Here is a 14,400-nt window from a genome sequence, read left to right on the forward strand (position 1 = left end):
ATTACTAGAGCTAATCAATGACTATAGTAAAGTTGCAGGATATAAAATCAACACACAGAAATCCCTTGCATTCCTATACACTAATAATGAGAAAAGAGAAAGAGAAATTAAGGAAACAATTCCATTCACCATTGCAATGAAAAGAATAAAATACTTAGGAATATATCTACCTAAAGAAACTAAAGACCTATATATAGAAAACTATAAAACACTGATGAAAGAAATCAAAGAGGACACTAATAGATGGAGAAATATACCATGTTGATGGATCGGAAGAATCAAGATAGTGAAAATGAGTATACTACCCAAAGCAATCTACAGATTCAATGCAATCCCTATCAAGCTACCAACGGTACTCTTCACAGAGCTAGAACAAATAATTTCACAATTTGTATGGAAATACAAAAAAACTCAAATAGCCAAAGCAATCTTCAGAAAGAAGAATGGAACTGGAGGAATCAACCTGCCTGACTTCAGGCTCTACTACAAAGCCACAGTCATCAAGACAGTATGGTACTGGCACAAAGACAGAAATATAGATCAATGGAACAAAATAGAAAGCCCAGAGATAAACCCACGCACCTATGGACACCTTATCTTTGACAAAGGAGGCAAGAATATACAATGGAGAAAAGACAATCTCTTTAACAAGTGGTGCTGGGAAAACTGGTCAACCACTTGTAAAAGAATGAAACTAGACCACTTTCTAACACCATACACAAAAATAAACTCAAAATGGATTAAAGATCTAAATGTAAGACCAGAAACTATAAAACTCTTAGAGAACACAGGCAAAACACTCTCCGACATACATCACAGCAGGATCCTCTATGACTCACCTCCCAGAATACTGGAAATAAAAGAAAAATAAACAAATGGGACCTAATTAAAATTAAAAGCTTCTGCATAACAAAAGAAACTATAAGCAAGGTGAAAAGACAGCCTTCAGAAGGGGAGAAAATAAGAGCAAATGAAGCAACTGACAAACAACTAATCTCAAAAATATACAAGCAAATCCTGCAGCTCAATTCCAGAAAAATAAACGACCCAATCAAAAATGGGCCAAAGAATTAAATAGACATTTCTCCAAAGAAGACATACAGATGGCTAACAAACACAAGAAAAGATGCTCAATATCACTCATTATCAGAGAAATGCACATCAAAACCACAATGAGGTACCATTTCACGCCAGTCAGAATGGCTGTGATCCAAAAGTCTACAAGCAATAAATGCTGGAGAGGATGTGGAGAAAAGGGAACCCTCTTACACTATTGGTGGGAATGCAAACTGGTACAGCCACTATGGAGAACAGTATGGAGATTCCTTAAAAAACTGGAAATAGAACTGCCATATGACCCAGCAAGCCCACTGCTGGGCATACACACCGAGGAAACCAGAATTGAAAGAGACACGTGTACTCCAGTGTTCATCGCAGCACTGTTTATAATAGCCAGGACTTGGAAGCAACCTAGATGTCCATCAGCAGAAGAATGGATAAGAAAGCTGTGGTACATATACACAATGGAGTGTTACTCAGCCATTAAAAAGAATACATCTGAATCAGTTCTAATGAGGTGGATGAAACTGTAGCCTATTATACAGAGTGAAGTAACCCAGAAAGAAAAACACCAATACAGTATACTAAAGCAAATATATGGAATTTAGAAAGATGGTAATGATAACCCTGTATGCAACACAGCAAAAGAGACACAGATGTATAGAACAGTCTTTTGGACTCTGTGGGAGAGAGAGAGGGTGGGATGATTTGGGAGAATGGCATTGAAACATGTATAATATCATATATGAAACAAACTGCCAGTCCAGGTTCGATGCATGATACTGGATGCTTGGGGCTGGTGCACTGAGATGACCCAGAGGGATGGTATGGGGAGGGAAGAGGAAGAGGGATTCAGGATGGGGAACACGTGTACACCTGTGGCAGATTCATGTTGATGTATGGCAGAACCAATACAATATTGTAAAGTAATTAACCTCCAATTAAAATAAACAAATTCATATTTTAAAAAAATAGCCGGGAGAAATATCAATCACCTCAGATATGCAGATGACACCACCCTTATGGCAGAAAGTGAAGAGGAACTAAAAAGCCTCTTGATGAAAGTCAAAGTGGAGAGTGAAAAAGTTGGCTTAAAGCTCAACATTCAGAAAACGAAGATCATGGCATCTGGTCCCATCACTTAATGGGAAATAGATGGTGTAACAGTGGAAACAGTGTCAGACTTTATTTTTTGGGCTCCAAAATCACTGCAGATGGTGACTGCAGCTATGAAATTAAAAGATGCTTACTCCTTGGAAGGAAAGTTATGACCAACCTAGATAGCTTATTGAAAAGCAGAGACATTACTTTGCCAACAAAGGTCCATCTAGTCAAGGCTATGGTTTTTCCAGTTGTCATGTATGGATGCGAGAGGTGGATTGTGAAGAAAGCTGAGCGCCGAAGAATTGATGCTTTTGAACTGTGGTGTTGGAGAAGACTCTTGAGAGTCCCTTGGACTGCAAGAAGATCCAACCAGTCCATTCTAAAGGAGATCAGCCCTGGGATTTCTTTGGAGGGAATGATGCTGAAGCTGAAACTCCAGTACTTTGGCCACCTCATGCGAAGAGTTGACTCATTCGAAAAGACTCTGATGCTGGGAGGGATTGGGGGCAGGAGGAGAAGGGGACGACAGAGGATGAGATGGCTGGATGGCATCACTGACTCGATGGACGTGAGTCTGAGTGAACTCTCGGACATGGTGATGGACAGGGAGGCCTGGTATGCTGCGATTCATGGGGTCACAAAGAGTCGGACATGACTGAAAGACTGAAATGAACTGAAGTGGGGTATACAAGAGGGGATGATAGGTTGGATGAAGCTGTCAAAAGGTACAAACTTTCAGTTACAAAATAAATAGTATTAGGGATGTAATATACAATATAATTAAAACTGCTATATCTTATATATGTGAGCTGTTAAGAGAATAAATCTTGAGAGTTTTCATCACAAGGATAATGTTTTTTATATCTCTTTAATCTGTATTTGTCTGAGATGATAGATGTAAATGTATTCTGATGTATGTAAGTCAAATCATTATTTTGTACCCCTGAAACTTATATATTGTTGTGTGACAAATCTCAAGAAAACTGGAATAAAAATAAAGCACAATTCAATTTTTAAAATATAATTTATATACACAGGGTAATTTCAGAGTCATTTCCCCCTTACCCCTATAACCCAGGAGTCTGCCTTGGGGAAAAAGAGAAATAAGGATGGGATTCAGGTGAAATGGGTGGCAATAGCTAGGCTGAGGCAGTGTCTGATGGAAGGGTGATGGTGAAGAAGGGAAGTAAAGAAGGAAAATGATAGAAGGCAAGATAAAAGGGATTCATTCAGCTGGATGATGTACGTGTGTATAAGGTAGTAAGAATCATGTGTGTGCTTGTGCACATGTGTGTGCACTTGCTCCAAGGACAGACTTTAGAGTAACAGTTTCAATGTAATCAGACTACATCCAAAAAAAATAAATTCAAAAGAATAATAAAGCTGGAGAAATCACACTACCCAAATCTAAGACTCATTATAAAAAGCTACAGTAAGCCAAACACTAGTGAATGGCTAAACCATAAAAATCAATGAAACAGAAATAGCCCCAGAATAGACCTGCACATATATAGTCAATTTTTTTAATAAACATGCAAAAGAAACTCAACACAAAAAGGAGAGTCTTGGGAATTCCCTGGAAGTCTAGTGGTTAGCACTCCATACTGCCAAGAACATGGGTTCAATCCCTGGTTGGGAAAATAAGATCCCACAAGCCGCTTGGTATGACAAAAATAAACAAACAGTAAATACATACACAAAGAAAAAGAAGAGTCTTTTCAACAAATGGTATTATAACTCTACATCAATCTAAAGTGTTTAAATCTTAAATATCTCTCAAAACCATCCATTTATTCCTCACTACCACCACCATCTCCCAGCCTAAGTTCTCTTCTCTGAATCCTATGTCTGTCTGTCTATTTATAACTGTTCTTACTTAATATATTCTGTTCTCTGTACTGCAAACCAAATGAGCCTTTCAAAATGCAAATCTGACCAAGCCATTCTCTGCTTAAATTCTTTACAGCTTCTTATTACAATTAGAATAAATAAAAATTCTGCTGATATGATTTAAAACGCCATAAATTACTAGGCTCCTACACCTCTCTAGCCTCATTTTGCACCACACTCTTCCTTTCATTCCATGTTGTATCCACCGTACTCCTTCCTATCAAAGGATCTTTGCATATAAAATTTCTCCATACCTGATAAATACTTCTTGTCCTTCTCTGGATTTCAATTCAATCTTTACTTTTTCAAAAAAGCCTCTCCTAAATTCTCGAAATAGTTTGTGCTCAGTCACTCAGTCATGTCCAACTCTTTGTGAATCTATCAGGCTTCTCTGTCCATGGGATTTTCCAAGCAAGAATACTGGAATGGGTTGCCATTTCCTCCTCCAGGGGATCTTCTGGACTCAAGATTGAATTCACGTGTCCTGTGCCCTCCTGCACTGGCAGACAGATTCTTTACCAGAGAGTCACTTGGGAAGCCCCTAAATTGTTCATATCTAATTACACTGTGAACTAACCCTTTATTGTCCTTGACACCATTGTATTATTACCTTTGAATGACTGTTTGAATTTATGTGTGATTATTTCATGATCACAGCCTTGTCTTGGCGAAGGGACTTCCATAACTCAAAGGAGCTATGAGCCATGCTGTGCAGGGTGACCCAAAACAGACGGGCCACAGTAAAGAGTTCTGACAAAAAAGTCATCCCCTGAGGAGAGAAATGTCAACCAGCTCCAGTGTTTTTGCCTAGAAAACCCCATGGACAGTATGAAAATGCAAAAAGATACTACACAAGAAGATAAGCCCCTCCCCCTCAGATCAGAAGATGTCCAATGTGCTACTGGGTTAGAGCAGAGGGCAATTACTAATAGCTCCAGAAAGAATGAAGTGGCTGGGCCAAAGTGGAAATGACATTCACCTATGGATGTGTCTGGTGATGAAAGTAAAGTCCAATAGTGTAAAGAGCAGTATTGCATCATATCCTAGAATGTTAGGCCCATGAATCAGTGTAAATTGGATGTGGTCAAGCAGATGGCAAGAGTGAACATCAACACCATAGGAATCAGTAAACTAAAATAGAAAGAAAGGGAGAATTTAATTCAGATGACCATTATAACTACTACTGTGGGCAACAATCCATTAGAAGAAATGGAGTAGACCTTATAGTCAACAAAAGAGTATGAAATGCAGTATTTGGGTACAATCTCAAAAATGACAGAATGATCTGTTTGTTTTCAAGGCAAACCATTCAACATCAGAGTAATTCAAGTCTATACCCCAACCACTGATGCCAAAGAAACTGAAGTTGATCAGTTCTATGAAGACCTACAAATCCTTCTAGAACTGACACCCAAAAAAGATATCCTTTTCATCACAGGGGGCTGGAATGCAGAAGTAGGACGTCGAGAGATACCTGGAGTAACAGGCAAGTTTGGCCTTGGAGTACAAAATGAAGCAGGGCAAAGGCTAACAGAATTTTGCCAAGAGAACGCACTGGTCATAGCAAACACCCTCTTCCAAAAATGCAAGAGACAACTCTACACATGGACATCACCAGATAGTCAACACCAAATTCAGACTGATTATAATTCTTTGCAGCCAAAGATGGAGAAACTCCATACAGTCAACAAAAACAAGATTAGGAGCTCAGTCAGGTCCAACTCTTTGCAATCCCATGGACTGTAGCCCACTAGACTCCTCCATCCATGGGGATTCTCCAAGCAAGAATACTGGAGTAGGTTGCCATTTCCTTCTCCAAGGGATCTTCCCCACCCAGGAACTGAACCTGGGTCTCCTGCATTGCACGCAGATTCTTTACCAATTGAGCCACCAGGGGAGCCCCAAACTATGTCTATAGCTGCTCAAATAGAACAAAGCCCTATACCAAACCTTGTCCATGTGGGAATGTAAAAGTATTTGTAAAATGCTTACAAAGTGTCATTCACTTGTGCTAAGTACTGAGGTTACAGGGCAACCAAGACATGGGTGCTGAGCTCTTATTGGAGCATTCCACTGTTTTATCTGCTGACCACCTACTATGTAACATCTACTGTACTACATAAAGAAGACTCTAAAGGGCAAATAAAGCTGTAAATAATTATACCAAAATAAATTTCATTTGTGGTAAGTGCTATAAAAGGAAAAATTCAGACTGCTATACTCATTGAAATACTCATTGGAAGGACTGATGGTGAAGCTGAAGCTCCAACACTTTGGCCACCTGATTCAAAGAGCTAACTCATTGGAAAAGACTCATGCTGGGAAAGATTGAAAGCAGAAGGAGATGAGGAATATAGAGGATGAGATGGTTGGATGGCATCACTAATTCAATGGATATGAACTTGGGCAAACTCCAGGAGATGGTGAGGGACAGGGAAGCCTGGCATGCTGTAGTCCTTGGGGTTGCGAAGAGTCGGGGACAACTTGGCAACTAAACAATATGGAGATCTAAACTAGTTAAGAATGTCAAGAAAGATTTCTAAAAAATTAATATTTAAGCTGAGACTTGAAGTATACGTTTATATTATCAAATTTGAAAGAAATGCAAATATTATTTGCAAAAATAATGAAAGCAATTTGCTGAAGAAAGGATAAGCATTTGGAAACAGTGCTTCCCAAGAGATAGAAGAATTAGGAGTTGCAAAATCAGGTAGAGATGTGACAGGTTAAACCCAAAATCAAGTATCTGTAATCATAAACAATATTGTCTTCTGTAAGCAAAGGTGGCTAACTACAGCCTCCAAGACAAAGTCAGCCCACAATCTTCTTTCGCAGGCCCTTGAATTAAGAATCTTTCCTCGAATCGCCAGTCCGGTTCAATGCATGATACAGGATGCTCAGGGCTGGTGTACTGGGATGACCCAGAGGGATGATACGGGGAGGGAGGTGGGAGGGGGCTTCAGGAAGGGGAACACGTGTACACCCGTGGCAGATTCATGTCAATGTATGGCAAAATCAATACACTATTGTAAAGTAATTAGCCTCCAATTAAAATAAATTAATTAAATTTAAAAAATTAAAAAAAGAATGTTTCCTATGTTTTTATAAGATTGTTAAAAATGAAGAAAAAAAGGAGGGGAAGGAGAAAATTAACATTCTCTATACAGCCACAAAGCCTAAAATATTTACTGTCTAGTCCTTTACAAAAAGTTTACCAACCCATGATCTACACATTATAATCAATTAAACCACAATGAAGCCCTTATCCTAAGAAATTCATTAAATAAATATGATTCTACCTGAACACTAAACATAGGTACTGAATATATATCATATATATCTTTCTCAAAATTGCAGCTTTGTGTCTCAAAGGTAACAAAGGCATACCAAATTTACAATCAGCTACAGAATATACACATTTGATCTCACTTAAAGGTACTATCAACACACTCTTAAATAATATAAATACTTTCACCAAGACAGTTATCAAAATGTACTATAAAAATTGATAGAGATAGAAATGTGGTTTTGCTAAAACCAAATATAATTTTAGAAAATATTTTAGCTGAAAAAGCTACCATAAAACTCTATGAGAGTCTAAGTCATTGGATTTAATACTATTTTGAAAAATAACTGCTACATAGAAATAAGAGAACCTATATACTTACCAAGATTTTTTTCAATTCTTCAAGTTCTACTTCTTTGTTATTTTTAAGCTTGGTCATCTCTTCTAAAAAAAAAAAAAAAAGGCAAAAGAATTTAAATGTGTTAACAGTAGATTTAAAAAATAGCAAAGGAGAGACAAGAAGTACGAATAGCACTTGAAAAGGAAAAACCAAAAGAGATGAATTAATACAATTCAGTCAGTTCACTTTGGTCACTCAGTTGTGTCCCCAAGAACTGCAGCACTCCAGGCTTCCCTGTGCATCACCAACTCCCGGAGCTTACTCAAACTCATGTCTATTGAGTCGGCATCCTCTGTTGTTCCCTTCTCCTGCCTTCAATCTTTCCTAGCACCAGGGTCTTTTCCAATTAGTCAGTTCTTCACATCAGGTGGCCAAAGTATTGGAGTTTCAGCTTCAGCATCAGCCCTTCCAATGAATATTCAGGACTGATTTCCTTTTGGGACTGACTGGTTGGATCTCCCTGCAGTCCAAGGAACTCTCAAGATTCTTCTCCAACACCACAGTTCAAAAGCATCAATTAATTAAATAATACAGTTGGAGCACAGTAAAGCATTGAGGAAGTGCAAATGGATCAGATGCAAAATAATAATGGACATATATTAGTAGTACCATTTCCATAAAATTACTTCCACAACTGCTGAGTCACTTCAGTCGTGTCCAACTCTGTGAGACCCCATGGACTGCAGCCTACCTGGCTCCTGCACCCATGGGATTTTCCAGGCAAGAGTACTGGAGTGGGTTGACATTGCCTTTTCCTAATTTCACAACTAAATGAGCCCAAAGTTCATTAAACAAACTAAGCAATGGATCTATATAAAATGAAGTCACAAAGCCCGTGCCTGTACCTTCAACTCACTATTATCTAAACATGTGGCCTTTCAATAAAATTTAAAAGGAGAATTAATTCACTTTTCTCAAGCTAACTCTGACCACTGTTCTGGATCTCAACATTTCCATCTCCTGTAAGACTTCAGTTGCTATATTACCAACATATATTGACTCTGTAGCAGAATCTTCAGTTTCCCCATATCCTATCTAAATACCTATTTGAATACAAAATAAAAAAGTATGATTGACGTTTGTCTTTTTCATACTATTGTTAAATTTCTTGTTTTGTTTTGTAGCCAAATTCCCATTTGTTATCTATCTACATTTCTTTCTTAATCCCATGCAAAAGTAAAGCTCACCTTCATTAATAAATTATGATCTCAAAGATCACGAACACCCATTTTGTGGTGAAATTCTCAGTCCTTATCATTGTGGAGCTTTCAGCATTTGACACTCTTAGCCACTCTCTACTTGTCTCCCTTCAATTTTCAAGACCTGGCAGTCTTAAGATTTTCTGTTTCCTTAACTCTTACTCTTGTTTTCTTTACCAACACCCTTCCTTCTTGTCACCCTAAATAATAATTCAGAATGCTTTTCCCTTTATATTTCCATGAATTCAGCATTAATGAATTAAAAAGTCTTCCCAGTTCAAACCCCCTGTTTTTTCTTTCTTACATTTTAAAAAATATCTATAAAGTTCCCAAATGATGTCTTGCTGTTGCTAAGTCACTTCAGTTGTGTCCGACTCTTGTGTGACCCCATAGACGGAAGCCTACTATACTAGGCACCTCCGTCCCTGGGATTCTCCAGGCAAGAACACTGCAGTGGGTTGCCATTTCCTTCTCCAATGCATGAAAGTGAAAAGTGAAAGTGAAGCTGCTTAGTCGTGTCCGACTCTCCGCGACCCCATGGACTGCAGCCTACTAGTTGTCACTTAAAATTTTATTATACCTGAAACACTGTCCTTTCTCACTCTGAAGAGTTATTAATTACTGGAGACATAACAGATTGACTGAAAATTTCCCAGACTCTGTACATTAAAAACAAACAAGGAACTTGTAATAACTGCCCAAAGTCTCTAAGAAAAATCAACAAAATATGAAATGCCAATATAGAGTCTAAAAGAAAAACCTGTCATATGCAAAACTTATTTAACCACAAAGATTCATTTTAGGTAAAATGGTTAATTTTTTAAAACTCAGTGATTGTGGACTAAGCATGTGTCCACTCACTTCCAATCCCATAAATTATATATATAGTGCTCGCTTCAGCAGCACCTATACCAAAATTAAAATGACATAGGAAAGGTTAGCATGGCTAAGGAGTAAGGATAATATGCAAATTTGTGAAGCGTTCCATATTTTTTTATGTGGCAACCTGGATGGGAGGGGGATTAGGGGAGAATGGATACATGTATATATATTGCTGAAACCCTTCGTTATTCACCTGAAACTATCATAGTATTGTTAATCAGCTATGTGAAAGTCCCTCAGTCGTGTCCGACTCCTTGCGACCCTATGGACTATACAGTCCATGGAATCCTTCAGGCCAGAATACTGGAGTGAGCATACTGGAGTGGGTAGCCTGTCCCTTCTCCAGGGGATCATCCTAACCCAGGGATCGAAACCAGGTCTCCTGTATTGTAAGAGGATGCTTTAACAGCTGAGACACAAGGGAAGTCTAAGAATACTGGAGTGGGTAGCCTAGCCCTTCTCCAGGGGACCTTCCAAAACCAGGGACTGAACCAGGGTCTCCTGCATTGCAGGCAGATTCAATATTGCATTGAACTGCCTGCACTGTAGGCGGATTCAACATATGTTGGGAAATAATGAGCTATACACCAATACAAAATAAAAAGTGCAAAAGAAAATCAGTTCAGTTCAACACTCAGTCGTGTCCGACTCTGCGACCCCATGAATCGCAGCACGCAAGGCCTCCCTGTCCATCACCAACGCCCAGAGTTCACTCAAACTCATGTCCATCGAGTCGGTGATGCCATCCAGCCATCTCATCCTCTGTCGTCCCCTTCTCCTCCTGCCCCTGATCCCTCCCAGCATCAGAGTCTTTTCCAATGAGTCAACTCTTCGCATGAGGTGGCCAAAGTACTGGAGTTTCAGCTTTAGCATCATTCCTTCCAAAGAACACCCAGGGCTGATCTCCTTTAGAATGGACGGTTGGATCTCCTTGCAGTCCAAGGGACTCACAAGAGTCTTCTCCAACACCACAGTTCAAAAGCATCAATTCTTCAGCACTCAGCCTTCTTCACAGTCCAACTCTCACATCCATACATGACAACTGGAAAAACCATAGCCTTGACTAGACGGACCTTTGTTGGCAAACTAATGTCTCTGCTTTTGAATATGCTATCTAGGTTGGTCGTAACTTTCCTTCCAAGGAGTAAGCATCTTTTAATTTCATGGCTGCAGTCACCATCTTGCAGTGATATTGAAGCCCCAAAAAATAAAGTCTGACACTGTTTTCACTGTTTCCCCATCTATTTCCCATGAAGTGATGGGACCAGATGCCATGATCTTTGTCTTCTGAATGTTGAGCTTTAAGCCAACTTTTTCACTCTCCTCTTTCACTTTCATCAAGAGGCTTTTTAGTTCCTCTTCACTTTCTGCCATAAGGGTGGTATCATCTGCGTATCTGAGGTTACTGATATTTCTCCCAGCAATCTTGATTCCAGCTTGTGCTTCTTCCAGCCTGGTGTTTCTCATGATGTACTCTGCATATAAGTTAAATAAGCAGGGTGACAATATATACAGCCTTGACGTACTCCTTTTCCTATTTGGAACCAGTCTGTTGTTCCATGTCCAGTTCTAACTGTTGCTTCCTGACCTGCATATAGGTCTCTCAAGAGGCAGGTCAGGTGGTCTGGTATTCCCAATTCTTGAAGAATTTTCCACAGGTTACTGTGATCCACACAGTCAAAAGCTTTGGCATAGTCAGTAAAGCAGAAGTAGATGTTTTTCTGGAACTCTCTTGCTTTTTCTATGATCCAGCAGATGTTGGCAATTTGATCTCTGGTTCCTCTGCCTTTTCTAAAACCAGCTTGAACATCTGGAAGTTCACGGTTCACGTATTGCTGAGGCCTGGCTTGGAGAATTTTGAGCATTACTTTACTAGCGTGAGATGAGTGCAACTGTGCGGTAGTTTGAGCATTCTTTGGCATTGCCTTTCTTTGGGATTGGAATGAAAACTGACCTTTTCCAGTCCAGTGGCCACTGCTGAGTTTTCCAAATTTGCTGGCATATTGAGTGCAGCATTTTCACAGCATCATCTTTCAGGATTTGAAATAGCTCAACTGGAATTCCATCACCTCCACTAGCTTTGTTCATAGTGATGCTTTCTAAGGCCCACTTGACTTCACATTCCAGGATGTCTGGCTCTAGGTGAGTGATCACACCACCATGATTATCTGGGTCGTGAAGATCTTTTTTGTATAGTTCTTCTGTGTATTCTTGCCACCTCTTCTTAATATCTTCTGCTTCTTTTAGGTCCATACCATTTCTGTCCTTTATCAAGCCCATCTTCACATAAAATGTTCCCTTGGTATCTCTAATTTTCTTGAAGAGATCTCTAGTCTTTCCCATTCTGTTGTTGTCCTCTATTTCTTTGCATTGATCGCTGAGGAAGGCTTTCTTATCTCTCCTTGCCATTCTTTGGAACTCTGCATTCAGATGCTTATATCTTTCCTTTTCTCCTTTGCTTTTCACTTCTCTTCTTTTTACAGCTATTTGTAAGGCCTCCCCAGACAGCCACTTTGCTTTTTTGCATTTCTTTTCTATGGGGATGGTCTTGATCCCTGTCTCCTGTACAATGTCACGAACCTCCGTCCATAATTCATCAGGCACTCTATCAGAACTAGTCCCTTAAACCTATTTCTCACTTTCACTGTATAATCACAAGGGATTTGATTTAGGTCATACCTGAATGGTCTAGTGGTTTTCCCTACTTTCTTCAATTTAAGTCTGAATTTGGCAATAAGGAGCTCATGAGCTGAGCCACAGTCAGCTCCTGGTCTTGTTTTTGTTGACTGTATAGAGGTTCTCCATCTTTGGCTGCAAAGAATAGAATCAATCTGATTTCGGTGTTGACCATCTGGTGACGTCCATGTGTAGAGTCTTCTCCTGTGTTGTTGGAAGAGGGTGTTCGCTATGACCAGTGTGTTCTCTTGGCAGAACTCTATTAGCCTTTGCCCTGCTTCATTCCATATTCCAAGGCCAAATTTGCCTGTTACTCCAGGTGTTTCTTGACTTCCTACTTTTGCATTCCAGTCCCCTATAATGAAAAGGACATCTTTTGGGCATGTTAGTTCTAAAAGGTCCCATAGGTCTTCATAGAACCGTTCAACTTCAGCTTCTCCAGCGTTACTGGTTGGGGCATAGACTTGGATTACTGTGATACTGAATGGTTTGCCTTGGAAACGAACAGAGATCATTCTGTCGTTTTTGAGATTGCATCCAAGTACTGCATTTCAGACTCTTTTGTTGACCATGATGGCTACTCCATTTCTTCTAAGGGATTCCTGCCGTAGTAGTTATAATGGTTTCCAATGGAGAATTGGAAACATATATAAACATCTTTTTTCCCAGTTTGGGTAAAAACAATTATTTTTGTAAATTAAATCCTGGTGAGTTAAATGGGTAAGTTAAATTCACCCATTCCAGTCCATTTTAGTTCGCTGATTCCTAGAATATTGACGTTCACTCTTGCCATCTTCTGTTTGACCACTTCCAATTTGCCTTGATTCATGGACCTGACATTCCAGGTTCCTATGCAATACTGCTCTTTACAGCATCGGACCTTGCTTCTATCACCAGTCACATCCACAACTGGGTATTGTTTTTGCTTTGGCTCCATCCCTTCATTCTTTCTCGAGTTATTTCTCCACTGATCAAGAAAATACATATATATATATATATATGTATATATAAATTAGCAATACTAGGAAGTCTAATATTAACAAACTCAAATGTTGAAGAATCTTGGGGAGTGAAGGGGGATAACCCATATTAATTCAATCAGGCTATGTGAACAACTATACCAGGTATCTACATACCCAGCCACACAGTCCACCTCAGGTTAAATCAAGCATTCTGGGAATTAGAGCCAAAGGGACATGATACTACGCCTAATAGCTCGTAAACTCTAAGCAACATAAGCATTCCCTATAACCAAAGTGCTAGTCATTCAGTTATCTCCAACTCTTTGCAACTCCATGAACTATAGCCCACCAGGCTCGTCTGTCCATGGAATTCTCCAGGCAAGAATACTGGAGTTGGTAGCCATTCCCTTCTCCAGAGGATCTTCCCAACTCAGGGATCAAACCCGGGTCTCCTGCATTGCAGGCAGATTCTTTACCATTTGAGCCACCAGGAAGCCCCCTCTATAACCAAAAGACAAGTTATTTAATACAAAGCCCACCCTTCCTTACAGAACCTCCCATCTCTTTCCACAATCAAAAGAATCAGACTGTAACAAACACGTGAGTAAACACGGATTCTCAAACACTTAGATGAGTAATCAAGAATCAACAATTAGTGAAGAAAAGCAAAACCATGAAAGAAAGGCACCAAATATATTCAAAGTTAATAATAAAGATTATAGAAAGTTATAGAGATTTCTAGAAAAACAATTGCCAATCTATGATTTATTTTAATTTACAAAAATAATTGTTTTTACCCAAACTGGGAAAAAAGATGTTTATATATGTTTCCAATTCTTCACAATTGTAGATATGAAGCTTTGTAAATATGAAATATAAGGTTTTTAGAATTAGCTAATTAAATGGTCATAAATTCACAAAACAACTACAAATTTATCACTT

General features: G+C 39.2%; 1 protein-coding gene and 1 non-coding gene across 8 annotated transcripts in view; one reads left to right on the forward strand and one right to left on the reverse strand.

Annotated features, from left to right (window-relative positions):
• SYCP1 (synaptonemal complex protein 1) overlaps nucleotides 1-14,400 on the reverse strand; it is a 147,407-nt gene that overhangs the window by 89,679 nt on the left and 43,328 nt on the right. For all 7 annotated transcript variants that reach the window (XM_059885031.1, XM_059885030.1, XM_059885027.1 and 4 more), the window contains one exon: nucleotides 7,722-7,783. In XM_059885031.1, coding sequence (XP_059741014.1) covers nucleotides 7,722-7,783 — 62 coding nt within the window. The remainder of the gene's footprint in view (nucleotides 1-7,721; nucleotides 7,784-14,400) is intronic.
• On the forward strand, nucleotides 9,826-9,932 carry LOC112446087 (U6 spliceosomal RNA). Its single transcript, XR_003034162.1, has one exon. It is a non-coding gene; the product is annotated as a U6 spliceosomal RNA (small nuclear RNA).

This window comes from Bos taurus, chromosome 3 (assembly GCF_002263795.3).
Source record: "Bos taurus isolate L1 Dominette 01449 registration number 42190680 breed Hereford chromosome 3, ARS-UCD2.0, whole genome shotgun sequence".
Classification (NCBI taxonomy): domain Eukaryota; kingdom Metazoa; phylum Chordata; class Mammalia; order Artiodactyla; family Bovidae; genus Bos; species Bos taurus.